Source organism: Vigna umbellata, chromosome 7 (assembly GCF_029865625.1).
Source record: "Vigna umbellata cultivar VRB3 chromosome 7, Vumbellata_1.0, whole genome shotgun sequence".
Lineage (NCBI taxonomy): Eukaryota > Viridiplantae > Streptophyta > Magnoliopsida > Fabales > Fabaceae > Vigna > Vigna umbellata.
Genome location: NC_142171.1, coordinates 50262638 through 50289324, shown reverse-complemented (window position 1 = coordinate 50289324; position 26687 = coordinate 50262638). Strand labels below are relative to the sequence as shown.

Genomic DNA, 26687 nt, shown 5'->3' with positions numbered 1-26687 from the left:
TTCAGGGTTTCTCAAACTGTCCTGATATACCGAGAATTTATGAAAGCCATCGATACCTAGATGACACCTTTCTCCTTCTATTTTGAAACCTATTATTTTACTTCATACTTCATCTATAAGTTTGATGTCTACACCTTTAACCCTTGAGCACATCGTCCCTTCACTTATCTTCATATTGAAATAGAACACCTTTACTAATTCTGGATACCAAGGATCGGCCATCTCAACAAATTTCTTTAGCCCTTGGCGTTTTAGCCAACCTTGAAATTGGAAACCTTCATTCCTGAAGAAGCTAAGTTTCAGGAATTTGTGCGTAGTTAATTTTCTCATTTTCCAACAATAAACAAACTTGGATTAAGCATCATCATCACTAATCCATCCTTCCAGATGTGATGGTCTCCTCAAGTATTTAGTGCCCAATGTCTTTACTCTTTTCCTTTGAGATGAACTGGACACCATTTTTGTTTAGAGAGATATTGATTGCAGAATATCAGAAGGAAAGATTCAAATGTCTGCTGAGAAGATTAATGACACACTTCTGTGTTTTAGGGTTTTAATCAAAACAAAATTAAATTTGGAGGGAACACAAAATTCATTTTAGTGCCAAAAAACCGAATTCACCAAATTCAAGTTTTCAAATCATAAAATAGTTCAAAACAGAGACTTATAATCGGTTTTATTAAAGACGAAGTCCACTTAATGTTTTGACAGAGTGTTGCCAACAACACAGAAACACATGCACGCATAATATTCCACTCAACACTTAATACAATCGATTAAAATTCGTAAAAATTGATTTTCACATAAAACAATCTCAATCAATCAATCATACAATCAATCAACAATCATGAATCTTTGTAGCTTTCTTGCTTGTGGCTTTTATAGCAATCGATTTCTTCTCTTCAATTTCTTCTTCCTCCTTTAGCGTTCCAAGCTCGAACTCATGTTCTCTTAGTTTTCAAAACAATGTGGCCATGTTCATGCTGGTCAAGTCTCTTGATTCAGAAATTGCAGTAACCTTGGGTTGTCAGCTTCTATTCAGACTTTTCAATATCTTGATATTGATCTCTTCTTTGTCAAACACTTTTCCTAGAGCCATGTAGTACTTGAATTCTATTGGTTCATTTTCGAATTCACGATCACTATCATCGTCTGATTGTGAAGAGCCTGCCATGAAGCATAGATTTGACTCCTCTCAGCATTATTGTCATCATCACTTGAAGAGTCTTCATCCCTGTTTTCCCAAGCAATATAAGCTTTCCTTTACTTCATGTTCTTCTCCTAAGGATACTTGGAGAATTCTTTTTGCTTGTTCTTCAAGTCTGGACAGTCAGGCTTGATATGACCATCCTTTCCACATTCATAGCATTGAACAGCGTTGCTTCTTGAACTCTTCTTTCCTCCTCTTGAGAAACCTGCATTGTTAGTTGTAGAATTTTTTTTTCATGAATTTGCTAAATTTCTTACCATCATATTCATCATTTCTTTTTCTGGTATATCTGCATCTGATTCAGTTTCAGGTTCATGAATCTTTGTAGCTTTCTTGCTTGTGGCTTTTATAGCAATCGATTTCTTCTCTTCAATTTCTTCTTCCTCCTTTAGCGTTCCAAGCTCGAACTCATGTTCTCTTAGTTTTCAAAACAATGTGGCCATGTTCATGCTGGTCAAGTCTCTTGATTCAGAAATTGCAGTAACCTTGGGTTGTCAGCTTCTATTCAGACTTTTCAATATCTTGATATTGATCTCTTCTTTGTCAAACACTTTTCCTAGAGCCATGTAGTACTTGAATTCTATTGGTTCATTTTCGAATTCACGATCACTATCATCGTCTGATTGTGAAGAGCCTGCCATGAAGCATAGATTTGACTCCTCTTCAGCATTATTGTCATCAAATCTTGAAGAGTCTTCATCCCTGTTTTCCCAAGCAATATAAGCTTTCCTTTACTTCATGTTCTTCTCCTAAGGATACTTGGAGAATTCTTTTTGCTTGTTCTTCAAGTCTGGACAGTCAGGCTTGATATGACCATCCTTTCCACATTCATAGCATTGAACAGCGTTGCTTCTTGAACTCTTCTTTCCTCCTCTTGAGAAACCTGCATTGTTAGTTGTAGAATTTTTATTTTTCATGAATTTGCTAAATTTTCTTACCATCATATTCATCATTTCTTTTTCTGGTATATCTGCATCTGATTCAGTTTTCAGGTTCATGAATCTTTGTAGCTTTCTTGCTTGTGGCTTTTATAGCAATCGATTTCTTCTCTTCAATTTCTTCTTCCTCCTTTAGCGTTCCAAGCTCGAACTCATGTTCTCTTAGTTTTCAAAACAATGTGGCCATGTTCATGCTGGTCAAGTCTCTTGATTCAGAAATTGCAGTAACCTTGGGTTGTCAGCTTTTATTCAGACTTTTCAATATCTTGATATTGATCTCTTCTTTGTCAAACACTTTTCCTAGAGCCATGTAGTACTTGAATTCTATTGGTTCATTTTCGAATTCACGATCACTATCATCGTCTGATTGTGAAGAGCCTGCCATGAAGCATAGATTTGACTCCTCTTCAGCATTATTGTCATCATCACTTGAAGAGTCTTCATCCCTGTTTTCCCAAGCAATATAAGCTTTCCTTTACTTCATGTTCTTCTCCTAAGGATACTTGGAGAATTCTTTTTGCTTGTTCTTCAAGTCTGGACAGTCAGGCTTGATATGACCATCCTTTCCACATTCATAGCATTGAACAGCGTTGCTTCTTGAACTCTTCTTTCCTCCTCTTGAGAAACCTGCATTGTTAGTTGTAGAATTTTTATTTTTCATGAATTTGCTAAATTTTCTTACCATCATATTCATCATTTCTTTTTCTGGTATATCTGCATCTGATTCAGTTTCAGGTTCATGAATCTTTGTAGCTTTCTTGCTTGTGGCTTTTATAGCAATCGATTTCTTCTCTTCAATTTCTTCTTCCTCCTTTAGCGTTCCAAGCTCGAACTCATGTTCTCTTAGTTTTCAAAACAATGTGGCCATGTTTCATGCTGGTCAAGTCTCTTGATTCAGAAATTGCAGTAACCTTGGGTTGTCAGCTTCTATTCAGACTTTTCAATATCTTGATATTGATCTCTTCTTTGTCAAACACTTTTCCTAGAGCCATGTAGTACTTGAATTCTATTGGTTCATTTTCGAATTCACGATCACTATCATCGTCTGATTGTGAAGAGCCTGCCATGAAGCATAGATTTGACTCCTCTTCAGCATTATTGTCATCAAATCTTGAAGAGTCTTCATCCCTGTTTTCCCAAGCAATATAAGCTTTCCTTTACTTCATGTTCTTCTCCTAAGGATACTTGGAGAATTCTTTTTGCTTGTTCTTCAAGTCTGGACAGTCAGGCTTGATATGACCATCCTTTCCACATTCATAGCATTGAACAGCGTTGCTTCTTGAACTCTTCTTTCCTCCTCTTGAGAAACCTGCATTGTTAGTTGTAGAATTTTTATTTTTCATGAATTTGCTAAATTTTCTTACCATCATATTCATCATTTCTTTTTCTGGTATATCTGCATCTGATTCAGTTTCAGGTTCATGAATCTTTGTAGCTTTCTTGCTTGTGGCTTTTATAGCAATCGATTTCTTCTCTTCAATTTCTTCTTCCTCCTTTAGCGTTCCAAGCTCGAACTCATGTTCTCTTAGTTTTCAAAACAATGGCCATGTTCATGCTGGTCAAGTCTCTTGATTCAGAAATTGCAGTAACCTTGGGTTGTCAGCTTCTATTCAGACTTTTCAATATCTTGATATTGATCTCTTCTTTGTCAAACACTTTTCCTAGAGCCATGTAGTACTTGAATTCTATTGGTTCATTTCGAATTCACGATCACTATCATCGTCTGATTGTGAAGAGCCTGCCATGAAGCATAGATTTGACTCCTCTTCAGCATTATTGTCATCAAATCTTGAAGAGTCTTCATCCCTGTTTTCCCAAGCAATATAAGCTTTCCTTTACTTCATGTTCTTCTCCTAAGGATACTTGGAGAATTCTTTTTGCTTGTTCTTCAAGTCTGGACAGTCAGGCTTGATATGACCATCCTTTCCACATTCATAGCATTGAACAACGTTGCTTCTTGAACTCTTCTTTCTCTCTTGAGAAACCTGCATTGTTAGTTGTAGAATTTTTATTTTTCATGAATTTGCTAAATTTTCTTACCATCATATTCATCATTTCTTTTTCTGGTATATCTGCATCTGATTCAGTTTCAGGTTCATGAATCTTTGTAGCTTTCTTGCTTGTGGCTTTTATAGCAATCGATTTCTTCTCTTCAATTTCTTCTTCCTCCTTTAGCGTTCCAAGCTCGAACTCATGTTCTCTTAGTTTTCAAAACAATGTGGCCATGTTCATGCTGGTCAAGTCTCTTGATTCAGAAATTGCAGTAACCTTGGGTTGTCAGCTTCTATTCAGACTTTTCAATATCTTGATATTGATCTCTTCTTTGTCAAACACTTTTCCTAGAGCCATGTAGTACTTGAATTCTATTGGTTCATTTTCGAATTCACGATCACTATCATCGTCTGATTGTGAAGAGCCTGCCATGAAGCATAGATTTGACTCCTCTCAGCATTATTGTCATCATCACTTGAAGAGTCTTCATCCCTGTTTTCCCAAGCAATATAAGCTTTCCTTTACTTCATGTTCTTCTCCTAAGGATACTTGGAGAATTCTTTTGCTTGTTCTTCAAGTCTGGACAGTCAGGCTTGATATGACCATCCTTTCCACATTCATAGCATTGAACAGCGTTGCTTCTTGAACTCTTCTTTCCTCCTCTTGAGAAACCTGCATTGTTAGTTGTAGAATTTTTATTTTCATGAATTTGCTAAATTTTCTTACCATCATATTCATCATTTCTTTTTCTGGTATATCTGCATCTGATTCAGTTTCAGGTTCATGAATCTTTGTAGCTTTCTTGCTTGTGGCTTTTATAGCAATCGATTTCTTCTCTTCAATTTCTTCTTCCTCCTTTAGCGTTCCAAGCTCGAACTCATGTTCTCTTAGTTTTCAAAACAATGTGGCCATGTTCATGCTGGTCAAGTCTCTTGATTCAGAAATTGCAGTAACCTTGGGTTGTCAGCTTCTATTCAGACTTTTCAATATCTTGATATTGATCTCTTCTTTGTCAAACACTTTTCCTAGAGCCATGTAGTACTTGAATTCTATTGGTTCATTTTCGAATTCACGATCACTATCATCGTCTGATTGTGAAGAGCCTGCCATGAAGCATAGATTTGACTCCTCTTCAGCATTATTGTCATCAAATCTTGAAGAGTCTTCATCCCTGTTTTCCCAAGCAATATAAGCTTTCCTTTACTTCATGTTCTTCTCCTAAGGATACTTGGAGAATTCTTTTTGCTTGTTCTTCAAGTCTGGACAGTCAGGCTTGATATGACCATCCTTTCCACATTCATAGCATTGAACAGCGTTGCTTCTTGAACTCTTCTTTCCTCCTCTTGAGAAACCTGCATTGTTAGTTGTAGAATTTTTATTTTTCATGAATTTGCTAAATTTTCTTACCATCATATTCATCATTTCTTTTTCTGGTATATCTGCATCTGATTCAGTTTCAGGTTCATGAATCTTTGTAGCTTTCTTGCTTGTGGCTTTTATAGCAATCGATTTCTTCTCTTCAATTTCTTCTTCATCCTTTAGCGTTCCAAGCTCGAACTCATGTTCTCTTAGTTTTCAAAACAATGTGGCCATGTTCATGCTGGTCAAGTCTCTTGATTCAGAAATTGCAGTAACCTTGGGTTGTCAGCTTCTATTCAGACTTTTCAATATCTTGATATTGATCTCTTCTTTGTCAAACACTTTTCCTAGAGCCATTAGGTGGTTGACTATGTGAGTAAATCTTTTTTGTACTTCATATATAGTCTCTCCAACCTTCATCCTGAACAGTTCATACTCCTATATCAATGAGTTCTTTCTAGCTCGTTTGACTTCTTTGGTGCCTTCATGCGTGACCTCGCAAACGTCCCACATTTCCTTTCCTGTCTTGCACTGTGAAATCTTGAAAAATTCATCCATACTTAGTGCAGAAGCAATTACATTACGTGCTTTGACAGCATATTGTGCTCTATGATTTTGATCTTGAGTCCACTCAGAAAAAAATTTCAAAACAGTTTTTCCATTAACAACATGAGTTGGCTCAAATCGATCGTTCAATGTTGCATCCCAAACACCTTTATCCACGGATTCAAGAAAGAATTGCATCCGGATTTTCCAAAAAGCATAGTTTTCACCAGCAAATAGTGGTGGTCTATTTGTTAATGCACCTTCACCAAAGGTTTGTGAACTAAAAGCCATTTTCCAAGAAAAGTCGACTTAAAGAAAAAAGTAATCGACTTATTTTTCAAATATCTTTTGAAAACCATCTCTGCTGCCAATTGTTGAAAATAGAATGACTTAGTTTTCAACACCAAGAGGGGGGTGAATTGGTGAAATACAAAAACAATGTTTTCTTTAAATCTTTTTCGCAAAGTAGATGCCTTTAAAAGCTTTCTTGAAAAGCAAGGAAAAAGACTTTCTAGTGGAGCGGAATATAGTCGAATGCGTGGAAAATAAAGTCGATTGAATGTAACAGGGTAGGGATAGAAAAATCAAACACTGGGTTTTTATACTGGTTCGGCCAAGCCTACATCCAGTGTCCTTCCACCACAGGAAGCAAATGCACTATAATGATCAAGGTTTTTACAGCAAGGCTGTCGTAGAAACCTCCACGTCAAAAATATAAAACACCTATCTAACCCTTTAATCAAAATATAGGTATAAAACACACAAAGACCAGCAGCAAGATGTCCTTTCTCCTACCGTCTTCAACCCTCAAAGTCAAGAATGCAACACACTCTTCTTCCTGTAACCACAACAGGGAATCAACCCAATCTTCAGTAGATTGTCAACTCTGATCTTTAAGTAAACACCTCTCTGTGCAGATTATATCAGCTCTTTCAAAGCACAACAATCTTGCTCTTCAAGAAATCACAAGAGATGATCATCACGGTCTTCTTCTTTGATTCCTGGAGCTTTTCCACGTTCTGTAAGATAGCACTAATCTGTAATGAATATGAAAATGTTAGACTTCACAAAAGTCCCTTACAAAATTCAAATTCGCGTCTATTTATAGTTTTTCACAATTCTGACGCTCTCAAGTCGACTTAGCTACTAATGCAGTCGAATACAACACTTCAGTCAAAGCAATTAGCAACAATAAATGCAGTTAATTGAATGGACAATTAATACAGTCGAATCACAATAAATTCTTGGTCATCATATTTAAAAATATAGTCGTTGTAACATTTAATTCAAGCATTAACAAAATTTCAAAACTCTAACAAACTTAGTCGAATGCAGGTTGCATGTAATCGACTATACAACATAGTTAAACAAAGTTTTGAAAAACTTTCTCTTAAAAAATTCTCACAGCACACTTTGAAAAAGTTTGTGCAAAGCCACGAGTTTTAATCGACTTACTTCATAATGAAGTTGACTTAAAATTGTTGTTTTGTGATAACAGTTGAAAAACTGTTATTTTCATGCTTAAAATTGATACTAAAAGCAACCTTTAACACTTAGAAACTAGCTTGAAATCATGCTTTTGGTTATATTTTTAGAAATAAGAGAGTTGGACAAGTTTATGCTTGATTTCAGTGTTTTGTGCAGGTTTTAAGGTGAATTTAGTGAAAGAACTGAAGAAGGATAGAGATGGAATCAGAAAAGACATCAAAAAGTGCAAAAGGAGAAGTCGCAACTGCCGCTCAGCGGCAGTTTACCGCTGAGCGGCACTCAGGCAAACACGTTGGCTCCGTTGAGGGGTGAAAAGGCCGCTGAGGGGAGAAAAACAACTCACGCACTTACCGCTGAGCGGTAGTTTACCGCTGAGCGGCACTATTTTGGGCTTGGGCCTAATTTTCTGTAATTTTAGAATAGTATATAAGCTTTAGGACGACCTAGGGTTTGTATCTTTGGCAGAGACGAAGCAAACACTCTCTTTTCCACCCCTTGAAGGAAGATCTTGGATGCTCAGGCTACCTCCTCCTCTTTCTAGGGTTCTATCTTTCATTCTTTCATTATTGTTCATCTAGTTTCACCATGAATATGGTGAACTAAACCTTGTATTGTTCTTGGGGAATCAATGTAGTCTTGTGAAACTCTCATATATGGAATTTGTGTTTTAAAGTCTTATATTAAGATATATGCTTTCTTTCATCTTTAGCTACGGTTTTTCCTCTTTGCTTATTACTTGCTTTGTTTAACTCATTCATTGCCATGATTATTGATTTTGTCGATACGGGAACGTACGGGGAAGTCTAGATCCGGGGAATTTCTCCCAATAGCATATTAGTTGCCTTTAAGCTCCTGCACTTTAAGAACTAATTACTAGGAATGCTAGGAATTGTATGAACTCGTAATTAAGGATATGCCTTCTTGTAAGGTGATTTAGAGAGTGACATTAGCATTGATGATAAGAATGATGAATTCCTAAAAGTATATGAGAGTGGATAAGATGAAATTGATAACCCCAACAACATACTCATCCATCTAATTCATTGAAGTGTTTGTATTCTGTTTTTCTCCATTGATCAAATTCATGCATACATATTTAATTATTGTCTCTTGCATTGAAACCTACAATCAATTGTTTACAAGTCTTAAATAATCAACAAATCACATAGCTAAACTAGGCCGTGAGTCCTTTGGGAAAACGATACTTGGTCTTACCTTGTTTTATTACTTGATACGATTCGGTCACACTTGCCGATTGTTAAACAAGTTTGTGGCGCCGTTTTTCGGTGTTCATAAATTTGTCATCATTTTGCCACATATTATAAATTCCACAAAAGTGCATGTCGTTTTCCTTTTCTAAAATATATGTCATGCATTCAGAGATAAGATCTCATGTAAAACTCAGTGAATTGTAGTAATGACAAAATCAACACAAACATGTTCTCAAATAATCATAAACATGAAAGCTATGGACATGGACATATTAACATATTAATAACATATGTTTTCATGACAAAAAAACAAAAGTGTTTCTTAAATGTTTTTGAACATATGTTGCTACACTGATTGGTTTGCATATACTTATGCTTAAAACAGTAGCAAACAACAAAGTTTTAACTGATTACATTAAAAATATAATCAATTAAAACTCGTGTCTTTGCATACACCTTTTTGAAATATGTTGTGATGAGCCTTGAGGTGAAAATGTTTTCAAAATTGACTAAGTGTAATACTCAATCGATTACACTGTTTACTTAATCGGTTAAATCTGTTATTAATTGAAAACTATTTTCATGATTAGTTCAAAATGTCTCTACGGTCATATTTTTAAATGTTTTGACGTACTAATAACATGCAATCGATTACATCAATTGCTGAATCAATTAAAATTGTTTTTTATGTAATTCTGATACAACTCTGTTATAAGCGTAACCGATTACATTATTTTCGTAATCGATTAAAGTGCGTCTGATATGAGAAAATTTATATAATGACACATTGCGCAAGATTTTATAACTTTTGATCATTTGAGAATTTTCATAGCTGATATTAGAGAGTTTAGAAAGTATTTGCATGTGTGCTGAATTGCTCCAAGAATCAAGATACTAAGAAGTTGATATTCTTGAAGGACAAATTTGAACGTTTGTTGGCTTATCTTTTACTGCACAATTAAGGTCTATTCTTTGCTGATCATGCTTTGTTTTGCAATCAAAGGATTTTTGTTTCCCTGTGCGTGAGGAAGAAGAACGTGTGGTTCTTGGAACTTTGAGAAGGGTTTTAAAAGGTTAGTGTAGTGAAGAGGCTTGTTCTTCTGCCGGGTGTGTTTGCTATGTTAGATTTGCGAGTTAGAGAGGAGATTTACATTTTGTTTGAATCTTATTTTATTAGTTTGGGTATAGTAATATTTAGTTTGACTTTAATAGAAATAAAATAGCGATAGGTAGTATTGATTTTTCATTTATTTAAGTGAAGTATTATTTTATTTTCGTGATATAAGATAGAGATAAATTAAGTAATTATTTTTATTTTGAGTCAGTTATATTTTGTTTCTAGTTTTTATTTGTATTTGGTCTATTTGTACAAGGATCTCAAAGTTTAATGAAAATAACCACGAAGAATCGAAGAGTTTAATCATTTGTGTGTGATATGTTTTTTTTTACATAAACTACCTTGTTCAAGTCCTTTCATCTCATTTATCCAATGCAAAAGTACTCCATCGAAGAAAATAAATTACATAATTTTGAAAGTATATTTATTTTGACACTTTTTTTTTTTTTTCATTTAGCTGCTCCCCTATATTTCATATAGTTAAACATGCCCAAAATAAAAAAATCATAATAAACTTAACGACAGAATTTGAATATTATAAGAAGGAGAGCCATTCATTTTATGGAAAGAAATTTTCGTCACTAATCAAATATCAAAATGCATTGTTAATATTTTTCGGTAATTACGTATTATCAAAAGATCCTGATCACTCGGAAATATTCGGTTGATAAACTCAGTGTGTTTAGTAATGATAAAAGATATAATTATCTGACAACCAATGAGGAAGTTCAATCGGAGCTGGTTAGACAAGTACAACTGTGAACTAGTAACTAATATCATGTTGCTAATTACAATTTCAGCCATGGTTCAAACCTCAAGTTTCAACTGTTTTTAGAACTTTTTTTCCTTGCTAGGGATATTAAATTTAAGAAGGGATATTAAAAGCTCAAACTTTCATAACATCATGTTATTAATTAATTATGGTCCCGTCCAGACTCCACTGCAAGGTGGTAATACTTTGTAGAAAATAATAACTTTTTAATTAATATTAAAAATGAAAATTCTTCTAAATTCAATTTATATATGATATATTGAATTACTTGAACAGAAGAAAACCATCTCCAATCAATCAAAGAAAATAAGTTATATAATTTTGAAAAAAAATTACATTCTTTTTGTGATTTTCCATTTAGGTGGCCCTCTATATTTCATTTAGTTAAACACGTTCAAAATGAAGAATCATAATAAACTAAACGACAGATATAGAGTATTACAAGAATGAGAACCACTCATTTTTATTTTTATTTTTCACCTCTGTGGTTAATGCATTATTGCATTCGAAATGCAACTCATCGAGGTGAAGCTCTGTTCTGGTAGTTAGAGTGGTCCCCAATTTTATTGACACGTGAGAAAGTGATGAATAAATATTATAAAAACATATATTATAGAAAAGATAAAAATAGAATTTAACGTAACCCTATGAAGGGTGATCCTCACATGGAAGAGATGTTTTGTTGGTGTGATGAGGTGGGCCCACATAGGGGAAAGATAATAAAAATTAATTTAAATTGAATGCCTCATGTTGAGTTTTAGTAGTTGGAAATAATACAACAGGGTTGGTCCATGCATGCATGATTGTGCATGGCAAATTATTTTTATAGAACAAATTTAAATATTACGAAAGCATTTAATGCTGCTTTGTCATTTTGTAGTGGGCAAGGGGGGGGTGTAGTATGATATAAGGGTGAGGAAGGAGTGTTTGGTTCCAGGCCACAGTTTTCTTGCAACTCTTGGTCTTGCAGCACTTTGGTCTGTCTTGCACCTCTTTGGTCTCTGGCAGAATGGTTGCACCACTTGTAACTGTTGCATGCCTCTTTCTTCCTCTGCTTCTGTTAATCTTTTTCCAAAACTGGAGAAAGGGAAAGAATTCACGGTTTCCACCTGGTCCAAGAGGGCTTCCCATAGTAGGGAACCTTCTTCATGTCGACAGTACCACTCTTCATCTGCAGCTGTGGGAACTGTCAAAGAAATACGGACCCATTGTTTCCCTTAGATTTGGATCAAGGAAAGCCATTGCCGTTTGCACATCTGAATTGGCCAGAGAGGTGTTGAAAGACCGTGACCTCGAGTGCTGTGGAAGACCTAAACTGCTTGGCCAACAAACTTTGTTCTTCAAAGGCTACGATGTTATATTCTCTCCTTACGGTGAGTTCTGGAGAGAGATCAGAAAGATCTGCGTGCTGAATGTCCTTAGCCAGAAACAGGTCGCAACATTTTCACCCATAAGACACAGTGAGTTGAAGGATATGATGAAAAGAATCTCGAGGAACGCTTCATCCGGAAAGCTTTATAACTTTACCGAAGCGACTATTTCTCTTACAAGCACTATCATATGTAGAATACTTTTTGGGAGAAGCTACGAAGATAACGAAGCCGATGGGAGTAGATTCTATTCCCTACTCAAAGGCTGCCAAGAGATGATGGTTGCCTTCTTTTTCTCTGATTTCATTCCTTCCTTGGGTTGGATCGATACTGTCACAGGAAAGAAGGCTCGTCTTCGTGCTATTTTTCAGGAGGTTGATAGCTTCTTCCAGGACGCCATTGATGAACACCTTGATCCCAAGAGAGTAGTCACTCCAGAGAACACAGATATCACGGATATCATTCTTCAACTTCAGAAGCAGCGTACCAGTTCCATCGAACTCACAGACGACGTCGTCAAGGCCATCCTCATGGTTTGTTTGCACCTTCTTCCTTTTATTCTCAATTATTGTTTCCTTAATAACATCATTGCGTACTTTTACCATCGCTATCTATCAGCTTACCTAACTCCACTCATTCACCAAATATAACTAACTAAATAACTAACTTGTCTTGTGTGTTCAGGACTTGCTTCTAGCATCAACAGATTCAAGTTCGGCCTCCTTGGTGTGGAACATGACTGCCCTATTAAAGAATCCAAGAGTGATGAAGAAACTTCAAGCTGAAATCAGGGGTAAGGCAGGTGGAAAGGAATTTCTGGACGACGAAGATGTTCAGAATCTGCCGTATCTGAGGGCGGTGATAAAAGAGACATTCAGATACTATCCACCAGGGCCAATTCTGGTGCAGAGAGAAACAAACGAGGATTGTGTGATAGGAGGTTACGAAATTCCTGCAAAGACAACATTGTACGTGAATGCTTGGGCGATTCATAAGGACGAAAACAACTGGAAAAACCCATTTGAGTATTATCCGGAGAGGTTCATGGATAGCAGCGTAACTTTCAGAGGAACAGATTATGAGTTTCTTCCGTTCGGTTCTGGTCGTAGAGTTTGTCCTGGGATGCCTATGGCGATTGCGTCGTTGGATCTGATTCTTGCGAATCTTCTGAATGCGTTCGATTGGGAACTGCCAGCAGGAATGAAACCAGAAGACTTGGATGTTTTGACAGATCCAGGACTCACAGTGCACAAGAGGAATCCTCTTCATATTCTTCCCAAACGTGTAATCTAAAATTATCATTCTTAGTTCCTACGTAGTATTGTTTGTTGTCTGCCCAATCCTACCACCTCAACCACAACGACGTAGGTAAATAAGGGCCCTCTCCACTGTCTCTCTGTCTTTTCTTTCTTTCTTTCTTTCTCTATTGTACTTTTCTTCTTCTTGTATTACTATTCCTAATTATATCTTAATTAATGTCATTTTATCATCCAATCCAATTATTACAACAAATTACATCGTCACTCTACGAGAGAGACCCTCACGTGTTAATTTACAACTTTTGTGGACGTTGGGACACTATGAAAAGGTCTCTTATATACTTCTTATTTTAGACAGAAGCACCCAAACAAAGCACTTTTCACTACCATTTTATCATACTCTCGTGAGGCAAAAAGTGTTCCCAATAATATGCCTCAGGTGTTGTTGGTAGGAGACACATTTCAACCCAAACCTCGATGTCCTACCACGCCAAGGTAAGCAACCCTACACTCTCATAAAATAATAAAGCTACACTCTCATGGGTGATGTACACTCATTTCATGCTTTTACCTGTAATTTTTTTATTTTTTAACCACAACATATTGATTAAACTTTAACATCCCAAAAATATAACATAAATAGTATATTAAAAGAGGGAAAATGTTTCTTTAACAACAAATTTTTGCCAACTATTTGACAACGCCACATGTCGCAAAATAATTGGCTTAATTTTTAAATGGAACCGGCTTGTCCAGGATGGCGTTTTTGGAAAGAAACAATCACTAGTACAAAAATGGTTTTTTATACCTCTTAAAAAAGGCTTTTTATACCCATTTTTTAGTAGGTATAGAAACAAGGGGTATAGAAAGTTTACAATCTTTTATACCTATTTTTGAATCGGTGTAGAAAGTTTTACTTTTTATACCTGTGTTATTCATAATAGGTATAAAAGTCTTGTATTTACACCTAATACTATGGGAGTAGGTATAAAAAGTCATCCTCATTGTTAGAGAGAAAATTTTCTTTTTATACCTACTGGTGTTATAATAGGTGTAAAAAGTGACGTTTTTTTTTTTAAATATTTTATTTGTATGTACTACTATCCATATTTAGACCTGCATAAGATTCAATCCCAAAATACAGTTTACATAATCAATAACAAGTAAAATAATCAATATTGTTTTCATCAACACATCAAAATATAATATCAGCAATGATAGATGATATTTTATTTTTTTAAAAATCTAACATCAACGTGCACAATATAAAAAAGCTCAATCAATATAACTTAAAAGATTGTATTTGAATACTCTCTCGACTCACAAGGAAACACTTCTTATATAACTAAATGTTTTTAATTATCATTTTAAACCTTCATTTATTATTTCTTATGTTTAATTATTTTAATTTTAGATTAATTAATCATGTTTTTAACTGTAATTATAATATTGGTGTACTTTAGATCAAACTTTGGAACAAAGTATAAGAAACTTTATAAGATGTAAACTAAGACATCAAATTTGATACGAAGTAATGATAGAAATATACCTTAATTTCATGGATATCTACTATATCACATCATATATCTTATAAATTTATAAATTATATTCTCTCTATACGTACATTAAGTGTTTTGAATCTTATTGGTCTACATGAACATTATTTATACTTTTGTGATATTACAAAAAATTGTTTTGTAACAGTAGTTACTTTAAGTCCATAACTGTCAATGCCTTGTTGGATAAAAATGATAAGGTATGTGAATACACTAGTGCAGAATTGGCTTTTAACGTCCCCCCATAGACGTCCGTCCACAAAAGCCCCAACGTATATAATTGACCGGTGGCATATTCGTAAATAAGTGAAACTCGAGACGTCTGTCCTTGGTCGAGCTGGACGTTTATAATATTATAGACGTCCGTGGGAGGGGGACGGACGTCTACTAGGGTCCCCATGGTCAGCCCTTAGAACGTCCGTCCTGGGGCGAGACGGACGTCTAGTAGGCTGAAGAAGTGAACGTTTCAGTCCCCATGGTAAGCCCTTAGAACGTCCGTCCTGGGGCGAGATGGACGTTTATAATATTATGAACGTCCGTCTGGGGGGGACGGACGTCTAGTAGGCTGAAGAAGTGAACGTTTCAGTCCCCATGGTCAGCCCTTAGAACGTCCGTTTGGGGGGGACGGACGTGTAGTAGGCTGAACAAGTGAACGTTTCAGTCCCCATGGTCAGCCCTTACAACGTCCGTCTTGGGGTGAGACGGACGTTTATAATATTATAGATGTCCGTGTGAGGGGGATAGACGTCTACTAGGCTGAACACTGAACGTTTCAACTCCCCATGTCAGCCACTTGAACGTCCGTCCTGGGAGGGTGCGGACGTTTATAGTATTATAGACGTCCGTGGGAGGGGGGCGGACGTTCACTAGGCTGAACACTGAACGTTTCAACTCCCCATGTGTCAGCCACTTGAACGTCCGTCCTGGGAGGGCGCGGACATTTATAGTATTATAAACGTCCGTGGGAGGGGGGTGGACGTTCACTAGGCTGAACACTGAACGTTTCAACTCCCCATGTGTCAGCCACTTGAACGTCCGTCCTAGGGGGGCGCAGACGTTTATATTACTATAGACGTCCGTGGGAGGGGGCGGACGTTCACTAGGCTGAACACTGAACGTTTCAACTCCCCATGTGTCAGCCACTTGAACGTCCGTCCTAGGGGGGCGCGGACGTTTATATTATTATAGACGTCCGTGGGAGGGGGGCGGACTGATGGAATCCAATTCCCAGCTGGAAACGTGTAGGAAGAGGTTCCAGACCAGAGGAAACCAGTAATGAATAATGGTGCAGCGGATGGATGAATTGATGCAGTGTTTGAGGTGTTTTAATGGAGGAAAGGTGTATGGGTGAAGCCTCACAGCTCAGAGGGCCTTCCTACAGAGGAAGGAAGCTTAAGGAAAGGAGAAGAAGTAGCAATTCAAAGGTGACTTAAGAGCACAAAAGCTGGAAAACAATTTCTGCAGCATATCATTAAGCTCAAAAGTGAATCAATACAAGGAAAAGGCCCTCTTATTTATAGGTGAAGAGGAGCCTAATTTCTAATTCTAATTCCCTCCTAAATTCAAATTATTCAGATTTATTTTGATCAAGCAAAGTCCATGCCTCTGTCCAGCTCATCCAGCAAGGTGTGTGCTTCCTTCCACATCAGCCACTTCACGTGGAAAATGTTGGTGCATGCCGTAAGCACCTCCTTTTTGGCTCCTTGCTTGATTCTATTGATTAATCTTCTTGGATGGCTCAATCATAGTCTCCAAGATTTATTAATTCCTACAAAACAAAGTATAAGTGCTTTAGTTAAGAGAAGAAGGATTTTTATAAGTAACCTTCCATAGAAGCAAAATAGTATGTGGTCCTTCTTCCTCTTGAATCCTCTTTGCCATTGCTCTAGTAAGAGGTCCAATGTGCATCTTAGATGGTCTTCCATCAGACCCTCCCTCTTGAAAAAGATCTGTCCTCAGATCTGCTTCATCCTGTTGATGATCTCCTGTGAAAGGAATTAAATCGCAGATGTTAAAAGTAGGACTGACACCATAACTTTCAGGAAGGTCTAATATGTATGCATTATCATTTATCCTTTTGACCACCTTGAATGGACCATCTCCTCTTGGACTAAGTTTGGATTTCCTTTGAGAGGGAAATCTTTCCTTTCTCAAATGAAGCCAAACTAGGTCTCCTTTTTCAAAAACTATTTTCTTTCTCCCTTTGTTGTTGTATTCTGCATATTTTTGAGTTTGTTTTTCAATTTGGATTTTAACTTTCTCATGTAACTTCTTGATAAACTCCGCTTTAGAAGCACCTTCTTTATGAAGAAAAGAAGATGATTCTGGAAGAGGTAGTAAATCAAGAGGTGTGATAGGGTTAAAACCATAAACAACCTCAAAAGAAGAAAGATTAGTAGTCTTGTGGACTACTCTATTATAAGCAAATTCAATATGAGGTAGATGTTCATCCCAAGATTTGTTATTTCCTCTTAATATTACCCTTAATAATGTAGATAAAGATCTATTTACTACTTCAGTTTGCCCATCAGTTTGTGGGTGACATGTAGTAGAAAATAGAAGTTTAGTTCCAAGCTTTTCCCATAAAGTTTTCCAAAAATGGCTTAGAAACTTCACATCTCTATCAGACACTATAGTTTTGGGTAAGCCATGCAATCTCACTATTTCTTTAAAGAAGAGTCTAGAGATATAGCTAGCATCATCTACTTTGTGGCAGGGTATAAAATGAGCCATTTTACTAAAACGATCTACTACCACAAATATAGAATCATACCCCCTTTGAGTTCTTGGCAATCCTAAGACAAAGTCCATGCTTATGTCCTCCCAAGGGGTATTAGCTATAGGAAGAGGTGTATAGAGTCCATGAGGCATAATTTTGGACTTAGCTTGTAAACAAGCTATACATTTAGAACAAGGCCTTTGAACATCTATTCTCATGTGTGGCCAATAAAATTTACTTTTCAAAATGTTTAGAGTTTTATCAACTCCGTGATGGCCCATGAGTCCTCCTCCATGACTCTCTTTGATAAGAAGTTTTCTAATGGATCCTTGGGGTATACAAAGTTTTCCTTTATTAAAAAGATACCCCTCAGAAAGATAGAATCCATCAAAAGGCTTCTTAAGACATGATGAATAAGTGGATGCAAATGTTTTATCATTTTCATATAACTCTTTTATGTCATCAAATCCTAATATTTGAGATCCTAGGGTTACTAATAATGCATGTCTTCTAGATAAAGCATCCGCAACAACATTAGTACTCCCCTTTTTGTGTTTGATGACATAGGGAAATTGCTCAAGATATTCCACCCACTTTGCATGTCTTTTGTTTAGCTTTACTTGCCCTTTAATGTACTTGAGAGATTCATGGTCAGTGTGTATGATGAATTCTCTAGTTACCAAGTAATGCTCCCAAGTTTTCAAAGCTCTAATGAGGGCATACAACTCTTTGTCATAGGTAGGATAGTTTAAGGTAGGCCCCCTAAGTTTTTCACTAAAATAAGCTACGGGATGTCCTCCTTGTATTAAAACAGCTCCTATTCCTACCCTAGATGCATCACATTCTAGTTCAAAGGCTTTGGAAAAATCAGGCAAAACTAGAATAGGTGCATGTGTTAACTTGTGTTTCAAAGTCTCAAAAGACAACTCTTGCTTATCACCCCAAATAAAAGGCATATCTTTCTTGACTAGCTCATTTAAAGGAGCAGCTATGGTGGAGAAGTCTTTCACAAATCTTCTATAAAAACTTGCTAACCCATGAAAACTTCTCACCTCTCCTACATTTTTAGGGGTTGGCCATTCTTGTATAGCCTTGATCTTCTCTGGATCAACATGTACACCTTCTTTTCCCACTTTGAATCCAAGGAAAATCACACTTTCTTGACAAAAAGTACATTTGTCAAAGTTGGCAAAGAGATGATGTTCTCTAAGAAGAAGCAAGACTTTTCTGACATGGTTAAGATGTTCTTGAAGGCCTTAACTATAGACTAGGATATCATCAAAGTAGACCACTACAAATCTGCCTATGCATTCCCTAAGCACATGATTCATTAATCTCATGAATGTACTTGGAGCATTGGTCAAGCCAAAGGGCATGACTAACCATTCATACAAACCAAACTTGGTCTTGAAAGCAGTTTTCCATTCATCTCCTTCATGAATTCTTATCTGATGGTATCCACTTTTAAGATCAATTTTGGTGAAGAGATTTGCTCCATGTAATTCATCCAACATGTCATCTAGCCTAGGAATGGGATGCCTATACTTGACAGTTATGTTGTTGATGGCCCTACAATCTGTACACATTCTCCAAGACCCATCCTTTTTAGGGACCAACAACACAGGCACAGCACAGGGACTTAAACTCTTTTGGATCCACCCTTTGTTCAACAAGTCATTAACTTGTTTCTCTATTTCTTTTGTTTCCATAGGGTTGGTTCTATAGGCTGGCCTATTGGGTAGACTTGCCCCAGGCACCAAATCTATTTGATGTTCTATTCCCCTCAAAGGTGGTAATCCACTTGGTACCTCTTTGGGAAATATATCATCAAATTCCTTTAAAAGTTTTTGCAACCCCTTTGGTAGAGAACCAAGTTCATGAATGATTGAAACAAATGCCTCTTTGCAATAAAGAAGGAAATGAGGTTGTCCAAGAAAAAGATTTTTGGAAATATTCAAGGTTTGAGGTTGGACAACTTCATGGGCTGAGGCATGGGTTACCAAATTCTTTCTTTCTTTCTTATTTTCTTTTTTCTTTTCTCCATCCAACTTCTTCTTAAGAATGATCTGATCCTGTCTTACTTGTGAAGGTGTAAGAGGACACAAAATAATTTTCTTTCCTTTGTGTTGAATGGTGATTTTGTTGGTGACTCCATCATGTAAAGCTTGTTTATCATATTGCCAAGGTCTTCCAAGTAATATGTGCCCAGCTTCCATTGGTACTATATCACAAACAATTTGATCTTCATATTTGCCAATGGAAATAGGTACACTTACTTGTTCTTTAACTACTATTCCATCATCCTCTTTGATCCATTGAAGTTTGTAAGGTTTAGGATGAGGAGTAGTGGTTAAGCCAAGTTTTTCTACCATTCTAGAACTACAACAGTTGCAACAAGAGCCACTATCCACTATCATTGAACATGTCTTTTCTAAAACTTTGCATCTTGTGTGGAATAGGTTCTCTCTTTGTGACTGTTCTAATTCTACATGTTTACTTTCCAGGAGTCTCCTTACCATAAGTAAGTCACCATCACAAGGTAAAGCTTCTTCTTCTTCAGAAATGGATGTTTCAGACTCACTATATAAAGAACCCTCACTTTCACTCTCATGCTCAAGGATGTAAGTTGACTTTCTATTGCGGCACTCAGATGCATAGTGCCCTTTTTCCCCACATCTAAAGCACTTAGTCTCCTTACTCTTATGATCTCTTGAAGGTTCTTTGACTTTTTCTTTTCCTCTCTCTCTCTCTTTGTCTTCATATCTTGGCTTGGTTTGACTACCCTCCCTCTTATACTCTTTCTTATGGTAAGAACTATGAGGGTAGTCTTTCTTGGTGGAGCTTTTCCTCTTTAGTTGTTGCTCAACCCTCACACAAAGTTGGACTAACTCATTGAGATCATTGTAGGGTATAAGTTCAACCCTATCTCTTATGTCATAGTTAAGTCCACTTTGAAACCTAGCTATTGTTATCCTAGGTTCTTCTCTTATCCCAGCCCTCAACATGAGTAATTCCATTTTTTGTCTATATTCCTCAACACTCATGTTCCTTTGTTGGAGTTTATGGAGTTTATCCATTATCTCCCTATCATAGTAGGCTGGTACATGCCTCCTCCTCAAGGCAGTTCTTAACTCATTGCAATATCTAATGGGAGGTAAGTGTCTTAGCCTATAATCTTTGACCAAGGCTGTCCACCAAATTAAGGCATAGCCTTGAAAACTTAGAGAAGCCATAGTGACTCTCCTTTCATCATCTATTTGGTGGCACTCAAACAATTGTTCAACTTTCATTTCCCACTCTAGATATTCTTCCACATCATCCTTTCCATGAAAAGAAGGTAGATCAATTTTGGGCTCTCTTGGATGGTGTTCTCTCACTCTATGATGTCTTCTAGGAGGCATTTGGTAGTGGTCATCATTGTGATGACTACTATATTGCTCAAGCTCACTAGAAGATGATGATTCTTCTCTTCTCCTATGGGGAGATCTCTCTTTTCTTTTGTCTTGATTATTCAAAAGTTGACTAATCATGTCTTTTAGCTCACTAATCTCTCTATCCCTTTGTTCAAATTTTTGTTGAAATTCTTCCCTTAAAGAACTCTCACTATTGGGTTTGATGCTACCTTGCACACTTGATTGACTCATTCTTGTCAAATGAAAAAGGTTTTTACAAGGTTTTCAAAATATTTGACAAAGAATGAATGAAAAGATTTTCACAATTTTTCTTTGTTTTTGGTGAAAAATTTCTTAAAGAGATTCTAAAGGTGAAAGATGTATCTAAGTAGCCCCCAGGAAGAAGAGGTGAGTCACTAATGGACAAGCTTAAAAACCAAGTTCTTCCTTAGCCAGAGTTTCCTTAGAGTTATCTTTTACCTAAGTTTCTAATTAGAAATTCTTCAAATTCTTTTCAAATGTTATGGACCTATAACCAAATAAAGGTTGACTAAATGCTATGCAATCCTATATATACCACGGAGACTTAAAAACAAAAAGATTAAGCAAGAAATTAAAGAAAGCAATAAAGATGCAAGAATGTAAATGCTAAACGACCCTAAGTGAAAGTGCAAGTGACACTTGGAGCCCCTTGACACACTTCCACACTAAGAAAACGAAATTGCACTATTACAATGTTTAAATGTGATCTTGGAATTGCTTCAAGAGCATTTTCCCAAGTCACTTAGCCAAGAAATGAAAATCAACTTTAAACAACAAAGGTTCCGTGATATGTGGTGTAAACAAACTTAAAAGAAGGCCTAAAACTAATGTAAGCTTCACTCTCTTGCTGCTGCAGATTGCTACTCCAAAACAGGTTGCACTTCAAGCTTTTCTGGTGTATTTTTAGCTGCTGGAACAGCAGAGTTGCAGCTGCTCAAAAGCTCCCTTTTTGTTCCCACTTCAGCCCCCTTTTCACTTCCTAATATGGTGCCTCAGTAGGGAAAGGTTTCTGCTTCTGGATGCCTCACAATAGTTACCACAGCACCTCAAGATTCCAGTCAAACACACCAAACAGAATTAGCAAACTGCACCAGAATTTCAAACCAGATTTTTTTTTTGAATATTTGACAATTTGGAAGCCAAGAATGGGAAATCAAATGGGGACAGGGATGGAATAACAGAAAGCACTCAAAAGGAACCTAATAATGGTACTAGAACAGATTAAGAAAGCAACAAAAACAGAAATAGCAGATCACAAAACTCATCCAGACCAAACTGTTTGATATTTTACCAAAGTGTTTGTTAAAATGCCCCAATGAAAACCAGATTTGGTGTTTTAGGGTTTTTAACTGCCAAAAACTGGATTGCACGATTCAACAGGCTTTTTAACACTTGCTCTGACTTATTTTGATCATTTATTTTCAATTTAAAGTAATGAACCAGCTCTTACTACAATCCAGAAATGAATTTGAACAAGAATGACCAAAACAGTTGCTGGAAAATGATTTCTGCACCAGAAAAAGTGGATTGAAATGGTGGTTTTAAACCCAAAATTGATTGGAAGTGATTCAGCAGTTCAATTGATGCATCAAAAAACTTTGTATCATCATTTTAAAGATGTTTAAACATTGAAACAGCTAGAAAACAGATTGCAATGTGAATTCACTGGTGCACTTCCATTTTAAAGGCAATTTTAAGGTTTAAAAAAAACAAATCTGCATATAGGCTAGAAAATGACCAAATGAACAGTGCAAACAACTTTGGAATGACAATTTAAACTTGCTCAAATGTTGTAAATGCACAGAAATAGCAAGACTCAACAATTCACCCTTGCTATAGCCTATTTATGCAGCAAATTCCCACCAAAACAGCACCAGATTTAAGAACCTTGTGGATATAAGGTTGGACAGTACACACAATGACTCTAGAGAATGTTATTATACTGAACTAAGCTAGGATTAAAGTGCTTAGTATGAATAAACTCAGACTGGACTAAGCAAAGAATGGTAGCACGGTGAAAAGCTAGAATAGAAAAAAAAACAAACTGGACAGCAAAGGCTACTGGTTTTTAAGGCAACCAAGCTATGCTAGATGCATTTCCTTACTTTTAATGGTCTGCCACACCTTTAGCCACTTCCAATAACAGCAAACAAATGTTTACCAAGCAGCAGAATCAAATAAAATCAGCTGAAACAGATTTCAAATTTTAAAACCAAATTTGAATTTCTTGAGCAAATTTGAAACCAAAATTAGTTTCTAGTGCTTTTGCTTCCATCACCAAGGCTAGAACATGTTCTCATTGCCTTATTTGGTTGATTTAAAACTTTTCCAGCACTCTAAACTCAAATAAACCAAAATGAAACCCAGCAGAACAGAAAACCAAAGTGAAACAGAATTAAAACTGCAAATATGGACTGCACAAGACTAAAACATAACTGGAATTGAAAATTAAAGATGGAAGAGATATAAACAAGAATGATTCACCGTTTAAAATGAGTAAAAACATGTATGAATACTGGACACAAAGAATGCAACAGGAAACACAAAATTAATAACTGGAAAAGCACAAAACAGAAACAAAATTACTCAAAACAGAACTGGAAAACTGAAACAGAGATCACAACAGAATATAGAAATGGATGACCTAAGCTCATGATACCACTTGATGGAATCCAATTCCCAGCTGGAAACGTGTAGGAAGAGGTTCCAGACCAGAGGAAACCAGTAATGAATAATGGTGCAGCGGATGAATGAATTGATGCAGTGTTTGAGGTGTTTTAATGGAGGAAAGGTGTATGGGTGAAGCCTCACAACTCAGAGGGCCTTCCTACAGAGGAAGGAAGCTTGAGGAAAGGAGAAGAAGTAGCAATTCAAAGGTGACTTAAGAGCACAAAAGCTGGAAAACAATTTCTGCAGCATATCATTAAGCTCAAAAGTGAATCAATACAAGCAAAAGGCCCTCTTATTTATAGGTGAAGAGGAGCCTAATTTCTAATTCTAATTCCCTCCTAAATTCAAATTATTCAGATTTATTTTGATCAAGCAAAGTCCATGCCTCTGTCCAGCTCATCCAGCAAGGTGTGTGCTTCCTTCCACATCAGCCACTTCACGTGGAAAATGTTGGTGCATGCCGTAAGCACCTCCTTTTTGGCTCCTTGCTTGATTCTATTGATTAATCTTCTTGGATGGCTCAATCATAGTCTCCAAGATTTATTAATTCCTACAAAACAAAGTATAAGTGCTTTAGTTAAGAGAAGAAGGATTTTTATAAGTAACCTTCCATAGAAGCAAAATAGTATGTGGTCCTTCTTCCTCTTGAATCCTCTTTGCCATTGCTCTAGTAAGAGGTCCAATGTGCATCTTAGATGGTCTTCCATCACGGACGTTCACTAGACTGAACACTTTCAACTCCCCATGTCAGCCACTTGAACGTCCGTCCTGGGAGGGCGCGGACGTCTATAACAGTATTAATATTGTAAACGCGAACCCGCGAGCAGTTACGCTCATCTTCCCCCCGCGAACGTTGTCTGCTCCATTGATTTTCTAGGTGCGTTTTCTCTTTTTTGGACCGTTTAAATTAACTTTCAATCCGATTACATTGCTCTGTGGTGAAATACCTTTGATTTGAACCGATTAAAAATCGTTTTCGGTACGTTTTTTTGCAGTCTCTTGCGTGTTCTTGGGCGGATTCTTTGACTGTTTTTGGGCTACGTTTTATGTCGTTCCCTCCTCGATTTCCCTCCCTTTGACTATTTTTGGGCTAAATTCTTAGGCCGTTCCGGCAGTGCACAAACGGACGTCCAACCCCCCAGCCCCTACCACTAACAATACAGCCAAGTAGACGTTAAGGGTCGAGGCGCCGGACGTCTATATGGACGTCTATATAGACGTCCGGCCTGACACAACGGACGTCTATATAAACATCCGGCCTGAAATAGCGGACGTTTATATAGACGTCCGGCCTGACACAACGGACGTTTATATAAACGTCCGGCCTGGCACAACAGACGTCTACATAGACGTCACCTGCATAGACGTCCGTTGGAGGTCGGACGTCAAAAGGCCCACAGAACGGACGTCTATAGCCCATTCTGCACTAGTGATAAAAAGTAAATGTAAACCATTAACAGTGCCTAATGATAATTACCAGTTTGAGATTCCAATCATATATTCATTACAAGCCGAATTGAATGGCTCCTTAAATAAGCAAGCACTAATTTTGTTTGCTTTTCAAATTTCATAGAAATACGTCACATATATAGTGGGATGGGTATGAAGTTGTGACTTTTGAATGTCTATCCAGAAACCAGAAAAACTAAGGAAGCAGAAAAGGCCAAAGTGAAGGAAATTTCCCAACAACAGATTAAATAAGGTTGTGATTAAATAAGGCGATCTCAACAACATATTATAACATAGAATCTTGTGTCCCAACGATTTTTCTTAGAGAAATAAATCAATTCCCATGGCAGGTGGTTGAAATTTGCAAAGACAGTATGGTCAAGTATGAGTTGGACAAGAAAAGTGGACTTATAAAGGTGTGGTTTCGATTTTCATACTTTCATTCCCCTTCTTCCATTCCATATGCTTTGATGTGTTTGAAAAAGATGAAAGACTTTCTTCTAATGGGTAGCATTATCATCTATCATTGTTGCCTGTCTATACTAAAGCATAAATAACACACTAACGAAAGAGCTGAACAACTTAGGTTGATCGGGTTCTTTACTCATCTTTTGTCTACCCGCACAACTATGGCGTAATATCAAAATTTCCTATGTGTTCGTTGTTTTATGAGTAGAAGTTGTTATTAAACACATTTTCAAACCTAATTGATATTCCCATAATTGCTTGATTTTAGAGGGAACAAGCAAGATCTCTCCCACTATGGTAAAAAGATCAACATCATACTTAGCAAACATAGGAAGCAAATCATGTTTTGTAGACAACAGATTGGTCGGTAACTTAACTGGATATAACCTTTTATCTTTTCTGGCAAGCAAACTTGACAAACTGAATTTTTGCATTTAAAACTCAAAGTGAACAGTAGAAAAGACTTGAAGTGGTTGCTAACATGTTAAGTACATTTTTTTTCTTTTCTATTTCCAAGGAGGCAGAGTATCATCACAGGCTCAAGAAATTGCTTCATATACCTTAAGACTTGTGACATCACTCAAAATTTCCAACCAGGCATTTTCACTTCGAAAATAGTATTCTCAACTATATTTCCCACGAACCATTTATAAAATATAAAGAAAATTGAAAATGAAGTTGGCAAGAGAATGAAAAATAAAGATATAAAAATAAGGAAAGAGAGTTACCAAGTAAACTAATGGTGCAAATTTCTTAATTCAGTAGCATGCAATTCCTTTCCACAAGTCCTGAAAACAAGTAAAAAGGATGCCTAAGAATGAATTTTAGTCAAGCTAAACAATTTTAAATCATTCAGTTATAGCATATTTTTCCAGTCCATTCCTTTAGCTCAATACCACGTTCAAGTCATGGGAATTTATATAATCAATAGGAGATTAGTTCTTACTGTTTCATGCTGGTTAAATGTCTCTTTAAGACTGCTTCAACTTCTTCCTTAACCTGTAAAGAGACCACATATTTGATTCTGACATCAACTATCAGTAAAAGTGGAACTAACATTTATAAGATCAAAATCTAAGCACCCTACCTCAGATGAGAGAGAGAATTAACATAGGATATCTCTTAAAAA

At 36.6% G+C, this 26687-nt stretch overlaps 1 protein-coding gene across 1 annotated transcript; it reads left to right on the top strand.

The window, feature by feature from the left end:
• The first annotated feature begins 11556 nt into the window (after positions 1 to 11556).
• On the top strand, positions 11557 to 13497 carry LOC124829177 (cytochrome P450 83B1-like). Its single transcript, XM_047302644.2, has 2 exons — positions 11557 to 12536; positions 12688 to 13497. Exons 1-2 carry the CDS (start codon positions 11643 to 11645, stop codon positions 13294 to 13296), a joined length of 1503 nt encoding a protein of 500 aa, XP_047158600.1. The 5' UTR covers positions 11557 to 11642; the 3' UTR covers positions 13297 to 13497.
• Positions 13498 to 26687: the final 13190 nt, after the last annotated feature.